Source organism: Symphalangus syndactylus, chromosome 5, assembly GCF_028878055.3.
Source record: "Symphalangus syndactylus isolate Jambi chromosome 5, NHGRI_mSymSyn1-v2.1_pri, whole genome shotgun sequence".
Lineage (NCBI taxonomy): Eukaryota > Metazoa > Chordata > Mammalia > Primates > Hylobatidae > Symphalangus > Symphalangus syndactylus.
In genome coordinates this window covers 13410372-13432636 of record NC_072427.2, presented here as the reverse complement: position 1 = coordinate 13432636, position 22265 = coordinate 13410372, and the positions used below count along the sequence as shown (strand labels likewise).

The following is a 22265-nucleotide window of genomic DNA, read 5'->3' as shown; positions in this document are numbered from 1 at the left end:
GGAAGGAAGCTCTGTGACAGCCAGTTTTGTGTTAACTTTGTTTTGTTTAATCACAATTTATGGGAGAGGCTGAGCTTAACTAACAGCTAATGTGTATCGAGCATTCACTGTGGGCTAGACATTGTACATCTGTCTCCTTTAGCCCTTAATACAGACCCAGGACTGACTTATCCTCATTCAACAGACAGGGAAACTGAGGCCTAGAGGCATTAAATAGCTCCCCACCCACCCCACCCCCAGCTACCCTGAAGGTGCAAACCACAGCCCTCAGCCCCCAAGCTGCATTCTCCTCTTCCTTCACACCTCTCGGATTTCCACACCCTCCATACCAGGCAACGCCAAGGTGCTGCGGGGCCACAAAGATGAACAAAGACAAGAGTTCTTGTCTTGGGGGGCCTCACTGGGGAAGAGGCTGTGCACCCAGGACTGCATAGGGAGGTGGGGTAGGTACATGGGCTGGGCCTCACCCCAGAAAACAAAACATGATCGTGACAATAAAATACCCTGCACTCCCAGGGCCTGTGCAGGTGACACATTGCTTTCCTGTTGGATCCTCGCTACTGCCCTGATTAGAGGGCAGGAATTTTTATCTTCATTTTGCAGATGCAAACACAGAGGCTTCGGGCTCGAGTGGGCCTGGGTCACACAAGTGGAAGGGCTGGGGCTGAGATGGGCAGGCTTGGAGCTGTTTCTATGCTTTTCAAAATGCTTTTGCCACAAGTCCCTCCTCAGGACACCAGCTGAGACTGATCCAGCTCCCCCAAGGCCCAAAAGCATGATGCGGGTCTCCTATGCAGCCGCAGACCCATCTGGTCTCAGGACAGTAACCAGAAGCTTAATCAATTCTGGGCCCTCCCTGCACAAAGGCCTGTGCGGAGCCCACCAGGAGCAGCGGCTGCTGCCAACTGACCCTTCCCGACTTCCTGGGTTTCCCAGGTGCTCCAAACTCTCAGGGAACTTGGATCCAGCTCTGCACATCTTCCTAAGAGTTTAAGAGGCTTCCTCTCTTCCAAAGCTCAAGGGAATGACTTGGAAAAGGCCACTGACAGTGACCAGCTGGGACCAGAATAAAGGGTGCCTGCTCGCGTCTGCCATCTCTCCACGTGGAAAGGAAGCTCTCTGGGAACCATGGGTCCCAGAAATGAGTGTGTGTGGCCTCATTTCCCATGCGAGGGGCTGGGCAGTCCCCACGGGCAGTGACTGGAGTGAGGGGCCCTGACCTCCACGGTCATCCAATCACCTTGCCTCCATGGCACTAAATCACCAACAGCAGCCCCCCACCAGAGGTCAGGGACCTGAATGAAATCTGGTCCAGCATCAAAAGCAATAGCTGTGGCATCACCTGCCAAAGAGATCTCAGAGAGGCTGATTTTTATGTGCTGTATCTTTATAAAAAGACCCCAATTCCAGGCAATAAACCTTAGACTTTTCTGATGCGAATGTCCATGGAAAGAAGGAAGGAAAGTTTGAGCTGAAAAACAGATCTTACAGCAACTCCTGCAGGCGGAATAGGAAAGCTGCTTTTCAGAGCAAGCCACGTTGAACACAGAGCCAGCTGCCCCGCAGGGTGTGAGCTGAGCACACCTGCCCAGTACTGCAGTCCAGAAAGTTACCCCTTCTAGCTCTGGAGCTGCCTCTTGATGGATCTAGGACAGCCAATATGCACAGAACCAGGGGACTGAAAAACCTAAGAAGTTTCCTGAGCTTCCATTTCTACCCCAGCCACTGAGTGTGTCCTTGGGCAGGCAGGGGCCACCCTCCGGCCCCTTGTTAAGCCTTGCAACCTGGGGTTCGACCTCAAGAGACACAGACACAGAGCTTTATGCCCCTTACAAGCATATTATGCGGTATTATGTGCACTGCATGTTTTGTTTTGACCCAGGTCTCTTGAGGCCTTGAATTTTCCGGATTAGCTATAGTGGGGCAAACAGGAGAAACCAGAAGCGTGCAAAGACAGTGGTCTGGCCCTCTCCAGATCCAACAACAGAAAGACCCTAAACTTGTCCCGGAGCCCCAAGGGGTGACGGACTCGGCTCAAGGGGTGATGCCCAGGCAGTGCCTAGAAGACAGAGTGGCTCCCAGACCCGATGGGGGTTGGGTGGGCCCTTGGTGCTCAGGTTGGGACCCCTGGCGACCATCTGACCCATTTGCTCCTGACTCGAGCAATCCAGGCCAGAGCTCACGGCTTCTCCATGCGATCAAATTTATCAAAGAGCCCTAACAATCACTTTGTGACCAAAAACAATGGTCACTTTTCAAGGCACACCATGGAATTTTAGAACCTGGGAGCCTGGGGATGTCAGAGGTCACCAGTTTACGCAGCAGGAAATCTCCCTGCAGCACTCCTGCCAGGGCAGGGCTGGCCCCTCCTGCTCTGGGCAGCTCTGGCTGTGGATGTACTGTGGCATCCCAGGGACTTCCCCTGGCCCTTGTCTAGAGTCACACAGGAAAGGGTGAAGTAGGGCGGCTTTGTGATTGTCGAGGGTGGCCCCTCAGCTTCCCTGCGCCACCTTCTTGGTCCCTCCAGCTGCTCCTCTCTTTGGCCGTCACTGGACTGTCAGTGTCACCCATCTGCCCTTGCACAGCTCAGGTTCCTCTAGGAGGTGGCCGTTGAGCGGCCTCTTCCCCACTTGCATGTCAATCTCCTGAGGGTTGGGGACCCCTATCTTCGTTCTGGCGTCCATACTCCATACCCAAAGCCTATCAGGAGATTTACTTATTTTTTGACATAGAGTCACTCTGTCGCCCAGGCTGGTGTCCAGTGGTGGGACCTTGGCTCACTGTAACCTCTATCTCCCAGGTTCAAGCAATTCTCTTGCCGCAGCCTCCCGAGTAGCTGGGATTACAGGCACCCGCCAGCATGCCCAGCTAATTTTTATACTTTAGTAGAGACGGGGTTTCCACGTTGCCAGGCTCGGTCTCGAACTCCTAAGCTCTGGTGATCCACCTGCCTCGGCCTCCCCACGTGCTGGGATTACCGGTGTGAGCCACCACACCTGGCCCCTAACAGAGATTTGATGCTTTTTTAAACCTCCGACCCAGGACCCTGTGCCCGGGAGACGCACTTGCCCCACAACCCACATGAACGCATGTAGGTGACATTTCACTCTTTCGGGGGAGGGGGGCTCCAGACTGCTTTCCTCATGGACTGAGATAAGGTAGAGAGAAAGAAAAATCACAGCCACACAGCACGTCTGACTTAGTTCTCTTCCTTTCAATAGCAACCTAGCACCTCTGAGAATCAGAAAGATAGGGCGGGGCGCTTGGAGCACCAGCTGCACCAACGCTGGCAGGATGAAAATATTTATGCACCAATGAGGCACTAGCTGCTTTCAGAGACCTCCTTTGAACTGTTAATCAAGCCCAATCTTTCAGAATAATAGCCTGATTACCACCGCCCTGTTTGCATAAGAGAAGCCCAATAAGACTTATTTTGCAGTGCACAAGGGGGTGTGAAGGATTGACCCTGAGAAAGGAGGCCTAGGAATGCAGTGAGCCGCTGCAGAGCCTGAACCCAGGAATAAAGACAATGCAATTTGCCACCAAGAAAAGCTCAACAGACCAATAAATTACCCGCGTGCAAAGGGATTAGATCAGGTTTCAGTTACTGTGTAGGAGGGGTGGGGTGAGCCGGAGAGGGAAAAGACCTGCCCTCTCTTAAAGGGGTAAGGCTCATTTTGAGTGCAAGCCCCAGGGTCAAGCTGTTTTTGTCCAACTCTGTGGCCTGCGTGGGAACTGCCTGAGTTCAATTACTTGCTCCAAGTTCTGGACCCTTCTATGTGCCGGGCACTGTGATTAATGCTGTTTCTGGAACAAACCCCCATTAATCTCCGCGCACAGGTATGGTCAATCGCATAAACTTCTAGAATACAAAGCAAACATGTTTCATCTTAACACTTAACAGCAACAAAGGTTTAAGAATGGAAGTACGAGAAGGTATCAGGCAAGTAGCATTTCAACGAGGTCCTGAATTTGACGGGTGATGCAGGGCAAAGATGTGACGACAGGGACCTCCAGAACAGCTGAGCTTGGCAGGAGGTGACATGCTGGCTGGTCACAGTGTAGCCAGGAGTTTGGGGCCAGACACGGAAACCTAGAGTGCCACCTGTGCCCATTAGGAAGCAAATGTCGCTCAGCTTCAAACCACTTTGCTCTGTGGTGCAGGGATTCTGCAAACCCCATCTCTTTCGTCACTGGGTTCCCTGTTAAATTTCCCCACAAGAGGACACTAGATGGAGAAGGGAAGGTGGGAGGCAGGAGACAGGTTTACCTGCTATCCCCAAGGCTGTTTCTCCCACCACTTCCCAGCAACGGCCCTTCTTCGCCATCAGTCCCGGGCCCTCCTCCAAGCTTGCCTTCCTTCTGTCCCTCTGGCTGCACGGGTGGAAGCTGCTTCCGCCACTCGCTGTCTCAGCGGTCTCTCTTTGCCCTTTCAGTCTTCCCATGCCCATAACAATGCCCTACATGAAGTTCCCTCTGCGGAAACATCCCGGGTGTGTTTTGCTTTTCTGATTGGACCCTGGCACGCCAGCCTAAGGATTTCTGCCTTTTTCCAATAGATGGCAGGGAGCCCCTGAAGCATTTTCTGTGAGCACCCAGGGCGTGATCAGAACACTATTTTAGGAAGCAGCGTAACTGAAGAGGCGATGGCTTCAATTAGGATGGAGGCAGGCGGAGGGAAGGGAGGGAGAGCAGCTTAAAAAAGAAATCACTGCCAGCGCCTGTGGACACTCCAGCCTTGAAGCCTCAGACCTCCCATGTCCCCTTCCTCACTGTCCACCTAGCCTGAGCAGCAGACGCTGAGATGCCCTTCTTAGCAACATGGCATGACCCCTGTTCAAAGGGGGCGGAGGAGGGAGCACTGAGCCAGGGGGCTGGCCAGCTCACACGCAGTGAGACTCACGCTGCCACCCCTCCCCACCCTCTCCTGTCCTTCGTGCCTCAGTGCTGGATCTCACAGGGGACAGCAACAGACAGACCTACCACACATATGTGGCAAACTCTGGCCAGAGCAGTATTCGGGAGTCTCTTTGAGTTGAGACTCCTGAGGCTGCCTGTTTGTGTCACTCCTGCAGGAATTTCACTCTGTCATCCTGGTGTAAACATCCAGGTGTTTGGCATCAGATACCGAAAGGAACACACCCAGGTGAGCGCAGGATTTTTCACCAGGTGCAGCAGACCCTACCTTTAACCTACTAGCAGCCAGAATGTGTCACCTTTTCTAAAAGGCATTCCTCCCTGAGTCTAGCCCAAGAATGTCCCAAGGAACCTGTGACTCCAATGTGGCTCCCACTCTTTGAATCCACTGGAAATTTTCTAGGAGGTTTTCTCTAGAAACCAGCCACAGGAGAAAGAGGGAGCTTCTCAGAGAACCTCAGTTGACTGTGGAGGTGGGGGTCAGTTGGGGTGCTGGGGTCGTGGAGGGGTAACTCACGGCCACGTGAGCATGGGCAAAAGTGGCCGAATGCCACTCACGGAGCTCAGACAGGAGGTACTGGCCGTGTCACACCCAGCCAGGGCTGCTCTGCCCCAGCCTCACTCATACCAAGTGGCTGCACGAAACCACACCGTGTGCCAAGGGAAAGGGCACACCTCAGCTTTCCATACTGCCCTCCCATCCCCCAGTTCCTCCTGGGGCCACGTGGAGGCAGACCACGGGCAAGTAGGATGGTGTGAGAGTGTGGTGTTCTCCCTCTGGCCCAAGGCCACAAACAGCTTCAGTGGCGGGGGGCGGGGGTGCTGATAGCTTCCCTAGGCAAGAGGGGCCCTAGGCCGGCAAGGGCTGGACATAGGATTCCATGCCAGCACCATCCTGTCTCAGGGCAGAGTTAGATAAGCTACTCCGAGTTCCACAAGATAGGTGATTATAGGCAGACACAACTTTCCAGATGTAAATGATGCTTGCAGGTGAGCACTTTGGTCCTCCAGCTTTGAGGCATAACCCCTTTCCCTGAGTCTAGGGCTGGCGCTGCCTCTAGTGACCCTGGGCTCCTCCGCTTAGCCTGCGGGTCTAAATGCCTTTGAAGTGGCTTTTCTCCCTCAAAGCTGCCGGCAGGCAGGCCTTCCGCCTTCACCTTCCGCGTGCGGGCGAACAGCAAATGCAAGCCAGCCAGGCTCCTGCCCAGCCTGCGCACACACGTGTGGGTCTGTTCATGTGGCATTTCTTAGCACAGGGAGCAACTGGGCTTCCTTCTGCGGGGACCTAGGTGCGGAGGCATCACTGTAATCGGGTGTTCTGCCGGCTGGAGCGAAATGGTGCACGAAATGAATACATAAGCAAAACCCAACAGACATAAATCTGACTTGGGAAAATGTGCACGATGACAACTTTGCCCACTTGTCTTCCTGTGGCTGGGTGGCATCGTCCTCTTTAGAATGCTATGCCATGGTGAGCAAGAGGCAGAGGGCCTTTGGAGGAGGCAAAAATGCTAGATCCTTGGAAAAATGCATATCCTCATCATATCCCCAAAGTCTGTTTCTTGTCTCCCATCTCAAGTCTTCTATACCACAGAGTGCAGAGTCCAATATGCCACATGGTAAATTTTGTTTTTTTTTTTTTTAGATGGAGTCTTGCTCTGTTGCCCAGACTGGAGTGCAGCAGTGGGATCTTGGCTTACTGCAACCTCCACCTCCCAGGTTCGAGCAATTCTTCTGCCTCAGCCTCCTGAGTAGCTGGGATTACAGGCACATGCCACAATGCCCAGCTAATTTTTTTGTATTTTTTTTTCCAAGACCACAGGAAAGCCTGTTTTTGCTTTTACTGGAGGCTCAGGTGGCACATGACAGATCATAAAATGGCTTCAGAGGTTGGGGGCCTGGAGAAAACAAAAATAAACTCGGGGGGCAAAGAAAAACAACCAGGAGGAGGTTAAGAGCTGGCTGGTTCCGTCTCAGCCTGAGTTAGGGGAGGGGGTTGGTGTCTCTGTCCCTTCCTTCAACCCTTGATAAGGGAAGAAAAAAAAAAAAAAAGGCAAAAGGCTGTTGCTTCAGCCCTCCTGAGTCTCAAGGAAAAGGCGAAAAGCTGGTGTTTTGATGCCATGAATTACGGGAAAGGGGGAACAGGGTACTGGGTAGGGTAGAGGTCAGTTAGAAAAACTGGCAGATACCAGATGGCAGCTCTGAATGTCGAGTTGGAATCACTCCAGGATGGCGATGGTGGGGTCCCCATTGCTGATAGGGGCTGAGGTCTCGGGATGCGGGCTGCCGGGGGCCGGGGCCTGCGGCCGTCTCTGCTGGAAGTAGGGGTGGTTTCGTGGGCCCTGGGGCTCAGGCTGGGAACCATCGGCAGGACCTTGGCTGGGCTTGGTCTCACCATCCCCACCTTCCCTGGTAGGCTGGCTGGGGTGGCCTGGGCCAGAATCGAGGTAGGGGGACCCGCTCACCTCCCTGCTGTTGGTGCCCCTCCAATGGGGCTCTTTGGGCTCTACTCCGTCAGTGCCCTCTGTAGGCTGCTGCTTGTTGGGGGACCGAGGGCCTCGCACAAACCACCATCGGTAGAAGAAAGGTGGGGGGTGCCGTCGTCGGGCTGCTGCCCGGAGTCTTTGGCCCGCTCCCCTTCTCTGACAGGTTCTGTCCCCGCTGAAGGGATCTCTGCCACCATGGGTGGTGGGGCAACTGAGGGAGGCCGGGGGATGAATCGGCGAAACCTACGTCGGTTGGGGGCATAACGGCTGCCCTTCACGGGCACCTCCCCGGGCCCAGTTACATTAGCGGCTTCTGCGCCCTTCTGTCCTTCCACGACATCAAATTCCAGTCTCCCCATCTCCAACGCTGCGCAGAAACTTCCTGGGGTTCTTTTAATAGTTGTCTGGTGAACAAAGACATCTTCCTTGGTGTCATTCCTGTGGATGAATCCGTAACCATTCCGGACGTTGAACCATTTGACACTGCCCAGGACTCAGATTGCCAGCAGCACCGGCTTGTCCGTGTGACTCCGGGGTGGGGGGGGATAGGGGTAGGGGGCGGGGGTTTCTGAGGCCACCGTCGCCGGGTTGCCAGGGGTGCGGGGGCCAGGCACCAAGGGGGTCCCAGCAGCAGGCCGAGGCGGCTCCACCCCTGCCACCGCCTGCCCCACCGCCTGCTTTCTGCGGCTTCCCTGCGGGCAGTGATATCACCACCGCTACCACCCCGGGCATCGTCGCTGTGGGGACCGCTGTCACCACCGCTGCCGCCTCCACCTTGCTCATCCTGCCGGGTCCAGTACTGGCCCCCGCCGCCGCCCAGTTTTTTGTATTTTTGGTAGAGACAGGTTGGCCAGGCTGGTCTTAAACTCCTGACCTCAAGTGATCCACCTGCCTCGGCCTCCCAAAGTGCTGAGATTACAGGCGTGAGCCACCGAGCCTGGCACTACATGGCAAATTTAATGACATATTTATCCAAAATCTGTGCATGGGAAAAGGGCAGGGGTCTGGGTTCTACTTCTGGCTCCGCCATGCAACTGGCTGTGTGTGCAATGCCGGGACAACCTCTCTGACGCTGTGTTTCCTCATCAGTGAAATGGGAATGATGATCCTCATAGGAATGGCCTTAAGGCATTTAGCAGAACGCCTGCTACACTGTGGCCACTCAATCAAAAGAGCTTTAAAAATTATTACTCTCCTTCAAATGATTCTCTCCTTTGGAGAGAAGAATATAAAGGTATTATATCTTGAAAGATGTTTGTGAAATGTTCATTTAGTGATGGTTGTCTGTGGGAGGTTGGATTTTGGGTTATTTTTATTTTATTACTTGTCCCTTTCAGCCTTCAGAGTTAAAAATGAGTACTGTTTTTATAACCAGAAAAAAATTATTTTGGAAAAAAACTTGAGTATCTGGAAAAAAAGAAAAAAAAAATCCTGTGGTCTTTGCCCATTGAGCAAAACCCAAAACAAACAGAAACACACACAAAAACCCAAGGGCCCTGTAGTTCCCAGGGCTATGTGGGTGTGCTTGGGGTGGGTGGAGAAAAGGGCATATAGAAACAGAAATGAGGTTCCTGCTTTTATAAACAGAACTGGTGCTTTACAAGAGGACAAAAACGTAAGGCCCATGAGGCACCAAGCCCAGGAGGTAGCTCAGTTGTCAGCAACCAAGGTAACAGGTGTCCCCGGCATCGGGGGGTCTGCACTGGACCCCTGCAGACGGCACTGAGCTTGGAGTGGTGAAACTTGGAGTGGTGGGCAGTGTCCAGAGCAATGCCTTAGAGCGGCCAGGGGTGGTGTGGTGGGGTGGCATATGGGGAGTCAAGTAGGGAGGAAAGGGGTGACCCAGGGCTTGGGGATGTGCCGGAAGCCTTGGAAATGAGCTTGGGAAAAGTAGGGGGCCGGGAGTTAGAGGCCCTCCCTTCTGATGCTCCAAAGCAGGCCATGGGCAGCCATGAGCTCCTGGGCAGGAGTTTCAGAGTGATTCATTTGGCACCATGGCGACGATCGGGGGAGGCAGGCAGGTCCTAAGCTTGTCCACTGTTGCAATGGCAGCAAGGTGACAGAGGGAACAGGCAGGACCAGGAGGAGGAAGGACCCACGGCCCCAGGTGATGAGACTACCTGGAGGGGCCCACTTCACACCCAGGACTTCACGGATCTGGACAGGTACAGGCTAGGCATGAGTCCAGGGGACAGGAGAGGGTAAAACTAGGGTTTTATCTAACTGTCCTGGTGTGCCAGGGACTGAGGATAGTTCTCAGGACATGTAGCTTCCAGTTTTAAAACTAGGGAAGTCCTGGGCAAACTGGGATAAGCTGGCTACTTTCAAAGAAATACTGCCTTCAATTTAAGGCTGGTTGAATTTTTGCCAAGCAGCAAAACAGCATGGCCCCTGACTGCTACTCAACCAAAACCTAAAGTTGGGGTTCTCTGCCCAGTTCTAGGCCTCGCACATTTCACCAAAGACAAGATCGCTAGCAGGAATTACACTCCCTGCAACATGTAAACTGGTCCCCACCTTCAGGCTCTTATCTTCCTAGGCCTCCTCTTCTCCATCTCATAGGGTGGCCTTATCTGTGCCCACGGATCACCTCTCCCCAGCTCCCATCCTCTGAATGCTGGAGTGACTACTAGCAATTTCTCCAACCTCGCAAAGACCTTTCCCTTCTTCAGATCACAAGACCAGAGAGCCTTTCCCTTTCTCCTCAATTCGCCCTCAGGGCCTAGCGGCTGGCCATCTGTAGAATTTCATGTGTGTGCTCTCCCTGGGAGCCAATACCCTGTTCTGCAGATGCCATCACACACTGGTCGCTAGCTGGCTGGTTCTTGCCACTGAACATCAACTCCACATTCACCTTTTAAAGCCTAACCCCAAAGTGATGGTATGAGAAATAGGAGGGATTTGGGAAGTGATTAGGTCATCAGGGTGGAGCTTTCAAGAATGGGATTAGTGCTTTTATAAAAGGGACCCCACAGAGTGCCCTCACTCCTGTCCTGTGAGGACAGAGCTGTAAGGCACCATCTACAAACCAGACATCAAATCTGCCAGCACCTATTACTCTTGGACTTTTCAGCCTTCAGAACTCTAAGCGATAAATGTCTGCCATGTATAAGCCACCCACTTATGGTATTTTGTTACGGCAGCCCAAATAAACTAAGACACTCTCCCCTTGGGACACAAAGTCCTACTGCGAGAGCAATAGTGTGGTAAGCAGGCTGATCTGCTGATGCATTTGTTTGTTTGTTTTTTTGAGACGGAGTTTCATTCTGTCACCCAGACTGGAGTACAGTGGCGTGATCTCAGCTCACTGCAACCTCCACCTCCCCGGTTCAGGCGATTCTCCTGCCTCAGCCTCCCGAGTAGCTGGGATTACAGGCTCATGCCACCATGCCCAGCTAATTTTTGTATTTTCAGTAGAAACGGGGTTTCGCTATGTTGGTCAGGCTGGTCTCGAACTCCTGACCTCAAGCAATCCACCCACCTTGGCCTCTCAAAGTGCTGGGGTTACAGGCGTGAGCCACCGTGCCCGGCCGATGCATTTTTGAATAGCAGCTCTGATAGAAACGGTCTCATTTCTATAGCGACACAGGTGTGCCTGGACACTGCAGAGGGTCTTGGTCTCCCCAAACCTTAGTTACCCACCGAGGACTAACATTTCTAAAACAGCTGCAGTTTAAAAGTCTAAGGGGAAGAAAGAAGGAACAAAGAAAGGCTGGAGTGCAATAGTTCTTAGAACAGCGATCCTCAAACTTGATCACGCATCAGAGTTCTCTGGAGGGCCTGCTCTAGAACACAGACTGCAGGGCCCCACCTCCAGAGTAACTGCTTCTATAGGTCTGTGATGGGCCTAGAACTTGCATTTCTAACCAGTTCCCAAGGAAGGCTAACCCTGCTGGTCCAGGGACCACACTCTGAGGACCACTGTGCTGAAGTACAGGACCCATACATAGTGAACAGGAAGCCTGGTGACATGTCCGAAACATAAGGCCTGCATGGATTTCTCTTAGAAATCTTTTCGAAAAAGTCACAACGGCTTCAAAGTTTAAAAAGCCATCTATTAACTGTGATTTGAGTAGGATGCCATTTGTGGAATGCTCTTTTAAGAATCCTTTCTGGCCTCCCTTCCTAGGTAGACGTGGACACTGTCTGCCTGTGCTGTCTCCAAAGAATCATCTAAACAGACACCCTTCCAGCCTGCTTGACAGTGCAGGGCCCCTTTCTCTTCACCAGGCTGTGGTCTGCCTGAGGGGCTTGGTTAGAAGGCTCCGAAAGTTGTCACTGAGTCAGGAACCCAGGAGGTTGGCCATCCACATCGAGTAAGTAAATGCAAACACTCGAAACACACAAACGCTCTCAGTGTAGCTGAGGTGAAGGTATCTTTCTCCACATAAGTATGTTCACTTTCATTTGCACTCCTATAGGCTTACTCCTGGCAGCCATTCAAGCTGACGAGCACAGAACAAACCGAGGCTTTCACGCAGCTGCTCGGCCAGTTTCCACCTGTCTTCCAACGGGAGAGGCCAAGGCACACAGGGGCCCCCAATGTGTCTGGGTGCCTTGCACTCGCCGGGGCTTTATTTCTCGATCTCCCACCTTGCTCTCCATCAGATCTGCAAGTTTTCTAACTTTATTCCTAAGTGGCCCCTCTCCTGGTCAATGTATCCAAGAATGGGACAGTCTCTCTTTGTTGTGGAAATTTCCCATTTCATCCCTTACTTAAGAAACTGTCTTTTGACCCACATTTCTAGAGCACACAAGTTTTGGAGCCCCCAGTATATTTAGTTTTGGGATACTGGAAGCTCAGTTTTCAGTAAGGTGGGCAATTTTGACTAAACGCAGCTGTCAAGCCCTCAAATGAGAAGAAACATTAGCCAGCTGGCATGACAGGAGAGCAGCTATCAGTTCTATCGGCCAGGTTTTACTTACCGGCCTTGATGCCAAAAAGAAATGGGTTTCTTGGAAACAAAAGTGATGGAATTTGGGCTGTGACTTATATAACCTACCAGTGTTCCTCAGCCTATGCCAGGATGCTTTGAAATAAAAGTTTTTAGGATGGAGAAATAAATCGAGAAACAACAAAAGCACCACCACTCAGGCCATGCAGCCTCCTACCTCTGGGAACTTCTGCCAGGCCTTCCTTTCCTCTCTAGCCCCAAAAGGTAACAAGTGCTGCAGCTTTAAGAGGGGGAAGGTGTTGTTTTAAGGGCCTCTAAGCCCCTCTTCTCAATTTCAGCTTTGAGCTGACATCACATCCCCCACGGCAGCCAAGGGACAAAAGCCATTTATCAACCCATCTGATAAAACTTCCAATGGGCTTGATCTTTATCTAGACCAAACCAAGTACACAAATTGCAAACTCCTAATTTTCCAAAACGTTGACTTCTTTTTAAATAAGGTGATTTTTATTTTTATTTTGAATTCTTGGGAGGAAACCAAATTGGCCTGTTCAGCCAGACTCTTAAGTAGGTGGAGAAACTGTCTTTTAAATACACTGGGGGTGGGGAGAGGGCACCCTGCTGTTTGATCCCCTGTGGAGGTTTTGATATTCCAAGCTGAGTACTTTTGGGGGACACCAAGATCCCCCCCCCGCCCCCGACATCTTGTCCTCGGTCAGGCCTCCTAATGGAACCTAGGTCTGGAGAGCAGGTTGCGGCTCTCTGGGACCCTCCTGGGGTGCGCAGTGGTTGAGTAAGCCGGACGCACAAGTCTGAGCTGGCGCTGGGGGCCAGGAGCAGGGCTGGGACTAGGGGGTAAACTGATCCCTCGCTCCCTACTGTTCACTGTCTGCGTGGTCCGCCCATTGGGAGCCCCAACTCGCAGCCAGGCCGAGCCAGACCTGCCCAGTTTTGCCAGTTCCTTGAAACCCAGTTGGCTGAAGAGCAAATCAAAATAACCCAATCCGAGTCTAAACTCCAGTCCTTTCTTGCAAAGCTCAGTGGTGCGCAGGGACTGCGGCTCCACGCCCGGCTGTGGTGTGAAACAAGCCGAAATTTTTTCAAAAAGACACCTCTGAGCCCCGCAAACACAATGGAAACGGCTGGGAGATCCCGCTTTGCGCCGGGGGGGCCATTTGGCCCGTGACATTGTGTTTATTTGTATTTTTAGCAAGAAAAAAAAAATGGGTATAAAGGGCTTAACTGGCGTTTTCTGGCTGTGAGCAGCATATGGCAAAAATGAAATAAAGTTTTATGAAACATCATAAAGAAAACAGGCCGGGGATTTAAGTTGCATGCCTCCCCCCTCCCCCCAAAAGGAAAAAAAAAAGTAAAGAAACTGGAGCGTTTGGGAAGGAACAAATGCTTCTCTGTGGAGTTGGTCTCCCTTCCCCCAACAAAAACAAGAGGTCCGGGCTCGGAGGAATTTGAAAGCAGCGATCTGCCAAAAACATTGTGAAAAACTATGGGGGATTCATTGGAAACAGATGGGCTTTTTCAGCTTTAATTCTGAAATTTTCTCCCTTTCTGACACAATAAAAACAAACAGGGGGCGACGCAGAAAGTTATCAAACAGGAACACCAGCTCATTTGAGCCGAGTCCGTGGGTGTCCCCGCGTGGCCAGATGGGTGGAAATGGGACGAGGTCTCCGGGGAGGGGGCTGTCGGGAACTCGGCTGGGACCTCAGGGGAGCCCCTGGCTCCACCCCTGGGCACCCAGCAGGTTTGCAAATTGCTGGGCGAGGAGCTGAAGAAAGTGTCCCCAGCACTGAGGGCGTGCCTCCCCTTCTCCCCCTCTTCCCGAGACCCTAGAGGCACGTTCCCAGCACCCCCTTTCTCGGAAAAAGGGAAGGGAGTGAGGCACCCCCGGCTCCTGCGCCCTCCCCACCCGGCTCCTTCTCACTGCAACTCGGGCAGGGTGCCCCTCTCCGGGTCCCCAAGGGCAGGCATCGCACCCACGACGGGGTGCGGGAGAAACAAAGACCCGTGGAAATGGGAGGCGGGGTCCGGAGAACTTGAGCCGGGACTCACTCGCGCACATCTGGCCCAGCATTGAAGGGCCGCCCAGGGACCCGGCCCCGCGCGCCCGGCCGGCAGTGCCTTACCTGCGGGGAAGCTGCAGAGAAGGAAGGCGAGGGTCGGCCAGAATCCCAGGGCTGAACGTCCTGCCCCTCTCCCCATACCCATCCATCCAGCTCGGCCTGTTACCACTAGCCTCTCCCTGGAAGAAGAGTTCAGAAAAAAAAGGAGAAGAAAATAAATCACGCTGCGGAGAAAGGGCAGCCTCGCTCCGCCGGCGGGAGCAGCGAGCCGGGAGGCTCGGTCCACCTCGGCCGCGGGCGCCCAGCGCGCTCCCCTTCCCGCGCCGCCCCCCGCGCGCCCCTCCCTCGCCATCCATCACTCGGTTCCCCGCCAATGTCGACGCGGCCCCGCGCCCCAGCCGCCTGCGCCCCGCCCCCTCGCGCTCGGGTTTCAGCGAGGCCGGCGAGGCAGCGGGAGGCCGCCGGGCGGGGACCCAGGCTGCCCGGCTGCGGCGCTCGCCGTGAGGACCTCGGAAAACCACGGCCCTAGATCAGAGGGCGCGCCACCCTCCCCGACCCTCGCGCCATCTCCAGCCCGCGGCTGTCCTTGCAAAACAGGCCCAGTACTCTTGGGAGGCCGCAGGGCACAAGGTGGGGGCAGGGCGCCCCTTTAATCCCCTCCACAAATATCCAATCCAAATAGAAAACTGCGCTTGGAGGCAAATCCCAGCTCTACTTTCCAACCAGACTGCCGACCCCAAGCTTCCACCGACGCCCCCTGGCTCATCTGTCGCACTCAGACGCGACACCGGTGCGGAGGCTGAAAAATCCACTTCGGAGTTGTCTAGGTCTGGGTAGGATGGCTCTCTGCATCTCTGCTACTAACGCACCTCGAGGTTCCCGCCCGTCGTGGCCCCGGGCCACCCATCCTGACTGGGCTTGGGCTGCCTCCAGCACCCCCTTCAAGCACCTCGCTGCTTCCTGAAGACTTGCCCCGGCTGCGCCCCCGTGCTGAGGGCCTGCGGGCCTAACCTTGCCACCTTGGTACAGCTGCTACTCCAGAGATATGGCTATGTCGGTCCGCGTGGCGCAGGGCCGGACGGTTTGGCGCTCTCTGCGAGGCCCGCAAGGCTGCACTTGGGAGGGCTTCAGTATGGTGACCTTTCCTCACTCTGTCGCTTATTTTTCTGGGAAAAAAACATCTCCTTCCCAAGGTTCCCTGGGCCCCGCAGTTCTGCTGCCGTTGTGATATTTAAGGGACTGGTAACTTCCCCTGAGAGACATCTTTTGGATGAAACACAAATAGTCCCGAGCAAATGTTTTTAGTCAAACCAATTCCTCCCGCACCCTCCTCACCTCACTCCCAAGCCTGCCCATCTGGCTCTTTGGGGAAAAAACACCTCTGGGTTTTTATCCAATTTAGATGTTTCTTTTAAGCACTATCACAGCCCTCACTTGCTGCAAAGGCCACACAGGCTGCAGGGCTGCAGCCGCATCTGGGGTTCTGGCTGCCAGGTCGGGAGTGTGGAGAGGAGCAAGTTTGAAGGAAGGGGAGAAGGCCCTATGTCTGTGAAGACACAACCCCAGCAGCAAGACTTACGAATCTGGCTTCCACAAAACAGGTAGACAAGGGGACCATACCTCAGCCACCTGTGCAAAAGGGCAACACGAAGCTGCGCTTTCCTTAGGTGCAAATGCCAGACACAACTCTTCTTTACGTGGGGGCGCCACTGTGTTTCCCTGAAATATTCAGGTCTCAGATGGACAGGCTCTAATTATTTTTCCCCCAAACCAGGGTTCATTTTAGGATGGGTCTCCAAAATGCTATAGTTTTCCCAGTGAAAGCCCACCATCGAAAATGGTCTTCCTTTCAAGCTTGGCCAGTCCTGGGGCCTGACCCAACGATTTATTCTGCAGCATCACCAAACGGCAGCCCATTCCAGCGGCCACCGGGGCACGCTAAGCAGGCACTGTGCCAGGCTGCACAGAGGCGACCAAGTGGCCTTTTCACCTCTGAGGTCCACTAATTAACACCATTTGCTAGAGTCTGCCTTTCACAAGCCAGTTCTAGAGTCTCTTGCTAATGAAAAGGGATCACTGGCATTCCAAGTCACCTGGACAGTAATTAACCACCGTCACTGCTGCAGCATGTCCAGGTCAGAGACCAGGGCTCAGGATCCACGGGAGGCCATGCAGCCCGCAGAAGCCCAGAAATCACGCCCTTCTGGGGCTGCCCTTGCCCAAGAGTGGACTTTTCACAGCAGGACTTTTTTTTTTTTTCAATGAGAACAGAAAAAAGAAATCTTCAACTATGTTACAATTTAAAAGCGGGGGGGGGCGGGGGGGAAGGAAGGAGTTTCCCTCCCACATCAGGAAATGTCATCCAATATTCTTAAAGCAAGGATAACTAAATAAAATACATGTGCAGCATATTCTGCAATTCCATTACATACAGTAGTTTTTTTTTTTCAAAGCTATTTTTTCAAGTATTGTTAATATAAAGCAGTTGCACAAAAAGCAAAGGTGTTTTGACAAACAGGTGTATGCATTTATTCCTTTTTAGGAACAATATCTAAAAAAATAACCGTAGGAACAATATCTAAAAAAATAACTGTCCTCTACCCTCCCCCAAAAAAGACAAAGATTCATACAGACACATCAGGATATATGTACAACATAAACCCCATCCTAAAGAAGCAACTGAGATAACCCCCAGGGGATACAGAATCAGAATTGTAAAAATCATAGTGAAGTTTGCTTGCTGTAAAGCCTGAGAATTTTTTTTTTTTCAGTAGGTTCTTCTCGCAGCAGGACTTTTAGCCTCTACATTTCAGTTTCTTCATCTGTAAGGATCAGGCTGATAATATTGTCACTCCAAGACTACAACTGAATAGAACTTGGAAGAGGCCCCAGGTCATGGGAGTTCCAGTGTCCCTGCTGGGGGACGGGGACTGGCTGCCATTTTAGGAGGAGACCCCAGTCTTACAGCATGAGCAAATAATTTGGGAAAGGGACGCAAAGGGCTTTTTCCCCCCCTCTCTTGAGGAGAAATGTCTGAGGCTGAATTTGGACATCTTCAAAGTGGGGACTTGGCCATCACACAGTTTAGACTATCATGAGAAATCTAGCCCCAACTAGAGCAGTATGGGGTTGTGCTGACCTTGAGGAATCTATCTTTTTTTTTTTTTTTTTTTTTTTTTGAGACGGAGTCTCGCTCTGTCGCCCAGGCTGGAGTGCAGTGGCGCGATCTCGGCTCACTGCAAGCTTCGGCTCACTGCAAGCTCCGCCTCCCGGGTTCACGCCATTCTCCTGCCTCAGCCTCTCCGAGTAGCTGGGACTACAGGCACCCGCCACCATGCCCGGCTAATTTTTTTTTTTGTATTTTTAGTAGAGACGGGGTTTCACCGTGGTCTCGATCTCCTGACCTCGTGATCCGCCCGCCTCGGCCTCCCAAAGTGCTGGGATTACAAGCGTGAGCCACTGCGCCCGGCCGAGGAATCTATCTATACTGGCTAAACCAACCAACTTTTAAACAACTCCCCAACTCTCTGCAGGAATAAAAAATTCCTAAAACGTTAGATCTGAGAACTCGGCACTCCATTCGCCATGGAAACTCATTTAACTCAAAAGTGTAGTTGACTTCAAACAAACAGCCCCATAGAGTCTAACCAAGTATGTGGTGTCCCCTAGGCTACAGCTTAGACCTGGGGACAGAGACACTCTCATGCATGACTCTTGCCCCCTTTCTTCAGCACTGGCTGTGGAGGTCCCATCCTGAGCATTCCCCTCCATCTTCTCTCCCTCTCCACTCTGGGGGTAGCTATTTGATGGGGGGAAAGGGGTCAAGGGGCTTCTGAAAGGGTTCTGCATAAGGCAGAAGCCCTCTCAGGGGCAGTGATAGTCAGGGGCTCCAACTTTGCCTGCTTCTAGGTATGAACAGAGTGTTCTCAAATCTAGGGCCCGAGTCATCAGTCAACAAATATATATTCAGGACCTGCTGCAGGCTAGACCTTGGGGGATAAAGAAATAAGACAGTCCCTATTTCTGAATTGCTGGTAGAAACAGATAATAGAGAAAAATGAGTGCTAACGGAGAGGTGAGGAGTGAACGACCTTTACCACAAAAGGTGGTGTCTTTCAAAATAATGGCTAATATTTTGACGTATTTTTACATTGTGTCAGGTGCCAGCTAAGTACTTTACATTTCTAGAAACTTTCAGCTAAGGAAGGTTCTATTACCATCCTCATTTTGCAGATGAAGAAACTGAGGCTGGGAACGCTTAAGTACTCACCCAATAAATGGCTAATAAATGCCAAGCCAAGCATGCCGAACTCCATGCTTGGCGTGCCGTGTGTGCCATTCATTCCAATGGTGGTGAGCAAGTCCGCACTGGGCTTAAAGTCAAGGCGAGACAGATTACTTAACAATCACTTTCAATAAAGCATAACACAGACTGACAGGGGAGACACAGAACACAGATGCCAGGGGCCTCCAGCCCAGCTTGGGGTGCAGGGAGGGGAAAGCAGCTTTCCCAGTAGGAGTATGCCAGGGGAAGTTGATGGGCAAGGGAGGGGATGGCAGGGAGAAAACTCCAGGCAGAAGGAACACTCAGCACGCCAGGAACAAGGTATGCTTTACCTGAGGATCTGCAAAGGCTGAAGTGCAGCTGTAGAAGGAAGAGGTGAAGCTGGAGAAACAGGGCAAAGAGCTTGGGGGAGCCCGTGAAGCACCTGGGAGCGCAACCCAAAGCCTCAAGAGGGGGAGGGATTTATTCTTTTGGGAGACCACTGTGGGAGATGTAAAAAGATTAGAGTTGGCCAGGCCCTACTCCAAAGCAGCTACATCTGAATCTCTGGGGGGGTAGAGCCTGGGCATCAGCATTTTAAGGAGCTCCCCTAGGTGACTCATGTCTAGGGGAATAGCTGGGTTTGTAGGTTCTATCAATCTCGGGCCCATGCCCTCCTTGCTGCTGGCAGGTGCACAGAAGACCCAGGTCAGTCAGTTTCTGCCCCTTGGGAATAAAGTCAAGATAAGACAGATAACCTAACGATTACTTTCAATAAAACGGTGATTGCAAGTGACTTGAGCTGGACCAATCAGAATATTTCTTGAGATTGTTGCTACAGAAGAAGCTTCAGTTCTGGTCTGATTCCAACATAGGATGGGTTTAGGGCAGCAATCTTGTGCCAGGGTGAGTGTTTATGAGTGTTAGTAGTTGAGGCAGCATTGGAGGACGTGACAGTGTGTGTGTGTGTGTGTGTGTGTGAGAGACAGCTGCCCTATCGCCCAGGAGGCTGGACCACAATGGTGCGATCTCGGCTCACTGCAACCTCCGCCTCCTGGGTTCAAACAATTCTTGTGTCTCAGCCTCCTGAGCAGCTGGGATTACAGGCACGCACCACCACACCCAGCTAATTTTTGTACTTTTAGTAGAGGCAGGGTTTCACCATGTTAGCCAGGCTGGTCTCAAACTCCTGGGCTCAAGTGATCTGCCTGTCTCTGCCTCACAAAGTGCTGGGATTATAGGTATGAGCCGCTGCGCCCAGCTGACATCTTGTTTTTACTTAAGTTGTATTTTATCAGGTGAGCTTTTTGGGGAGTGATGAAGATTTTATTTAGGCTAAGCCTCCCCAAGCCACTCTTCAGCATGTGACTCCCCTGCAGCTCTTCCTGAGCTCCTGTGAGCTACCCGAGTACCTATTCCAGCTACGGAAGCTGAGAAAAATTCCTTATTTTGCTGAAACTAGCTTGATCTAGATTTCTCTAACAGATCCCTGTCTAATATGGAGGAAACGAGCCAGCACTGGTTCCAGGTATTTTTGCCAACCTTGCAAGCGTGGGGATGTGTTACCAATGGCTCTTAATCCACCATTCACTTACTGACCAAGAATTTGACAACATTTCTTGAGTAACCACCCATTCCCCCATGTCCTGAAAAATGTTCGTCCAGACCAGACCATGTCTTGAGGAACTGAGTTGCTTCAATTTACAACTCACAGTGTGAGAACGGATCCTTATTTTTAATTTATCCCTCAAATTCCTCTTTCAAACTTTAAGGGCCATCCTGGGGTCTGGTCATCTCAGATTTGATGAATCAGTACTTGTTCTCTCTCTCCATAACCTTCAAGGTTTTATAGACTTTGATCATAACATCTTTCTGGCTTCATCTTTCCACACTAAAACCCTTAAGATACAAAGCAGCCCGGCCTCTCGTGAAGAACTTCAGGTGATGTTATTGCTCACCTTCTGCAGTTCTGAGATATTTTTCTCAAGGGGAAGAGAATACAGCTGCCAGGTATGGGTAGAGCCCAGGTAGAATACTATTTTTCGTTTGTTTTCCAATATCATTTCTGACAGTATTTTAGCATTTTCTGAACACTTGGTCCTGAGTGGCCTGTAGCAAACAAACATTTTGCAAAGATCCCAAGGATCCTCTTTTGTGGCTATAAACAGACCGGACAAAGTCCGTTTTCCTGTAATTTGGATTATGTTCTCATAAATGCATTAACAGACTTGCGCCTGCAAAAGCTTAATATGCATGTTCTTGCTAACTGCTAAGCTCATCCTGCAGTTAATCACCATTTGTTTGCCATCTCTGCATAGCCTTCATTTCATCCCAAAGCCTGGAACCATCTGAGCTTTCCCTTCTTCAGATAATCCATGTAAATTTAAACTAAGTCTGGATGCACCCACGATCCTGGGGGATCCTCACTGTTAATAATTCTTCATCCAGAAAAGTACCTGTTTATCCTATTTTTTATTTCTTGTCTCTAAGGATAATTCTGATCCACAGCAATTTCCCCGCACATGCTGGAGAGACTTACTATTGTAAATGACCTTTGGGGTGGAACTTTGTCAGAAGGAATTTTTAAAGTCTAAACAGAATTCATCCTGGGTTTCTCCCTCGTCTCCAGGCCTGTTTCTGACTCCTTAAAGAATGCTAATAGATTGGTTGGGTTTCACGTTCTTTCTAGAAAACACATTGTGCTTCGTTCAGCTAGTCGAGACTTTATAAAGTGTGCTTCATAATCATACTTTTTAGTATCTATTCTGCAAAAGTGGCTATTTAAAATGACCCTTCTGACTGGGTGCTGTGGCTCACACCTGTAATCCCAGCACTTTGGGAGGCCAAGGCGGACGGACTACCTGAGGTCAGGAGTTTGAGACCAGCTTGGCCAACGTGGTGAAACCCCATTTTTACTAAAAATACAATAATTAGCCAGGCATGGTGGTGGGCACCTGTAACCCCAGCTACTTTGGAGGCTGAGGCAAGAGAATCACTTGAACCTAGGAGGCGGAGGTTGCAGTGAGCAGAGGTCCTGCCACTGCACTCCAGCCTGGGCAAGAGAGAGAGACTCTCTCTCTCAAAAAAAAAGGACCCTTCTCAGGTAGGGTGGACTTCCCTTGTGGGCGGGAGGCACAGCGTGCGTGCTTGTGGACACAGGTGCCACACAGAAGGATAGCTGCACATTTTGGCTATGAGGATGTTGCTGACATCTTCATTATCTGAGGCTTCCTTTCTCTCTGTGTAAAGAATATCACCTGAGCTTTGATGCTCCTTCCCTCACCACGAGGGACTCTTATTCTTGGTAATTAAGACATAATTACCAAGAAGAAAAAACTACCAAAAATTTAAAAATTTTACCAAAATTAAAAGTTTTCATTTAAAAGTTAAACTAAAATTTTTAATTAAAAAATTACCAAATATTGCCAAGTATTAGATTTTATTCCAATATTTTAATGGGTTTTTAATTTTTTTTTTTTTTTTTGAGACAAGGTCTTGCTCTGTCGCCCAGGCTGGAGTAGCGTGGCACAATCATGGCTCACTGCTGCCTCAACCTCCTGGATTGAAGCGATCCTTCCTCCTCAGCCTCCTGAGTAGCTGGGACCACAGGTGAACATGCCAC

The 22265-nt window shown here is 51.5% G+C and overlaps 1 protein-coding gene and 1 pseudogene across 3 annotated transcripts in view; both read right to left on the bottom strand.

Annotated features, from left to right (window-relative positions):
* RGMA (repulsive guidance molecule BMP co-receptor a) overlaps positions 1-22265 on the bottom strand; it is a 46620-nt gene that overhangs the window by 15042 nt on the left and 9313 nt on the right. Inside the window, exons 1-2 of one of the 3 annotated variants that reach the window (XM_055277128.2) lie at positions 15249-15301; positions 14443-14558 (exon numbers count right to left, since the gene is read on the bottom strand). In XM_055277128.2, coding sequence (XP_055133103.1) covers positions 14443-14558; positions 15249-15286 — 154 coding nt within the window. In that variant the 5' untranslated portion in view covers positions 15287-15301. Of the gene's footprint in view, positions 1-14442; positions 14802-15248; positions 15302-22265 lie in introns of those variants that run through there. The other 2 variants (XM_055277129.2, XM_055277127.2) reach the window with 2 other exon arrangements.
* Positions 7137-8263, bottom strand: LOC129482036 (Y-box-binding protein 2-like; annotated as a pseudogene).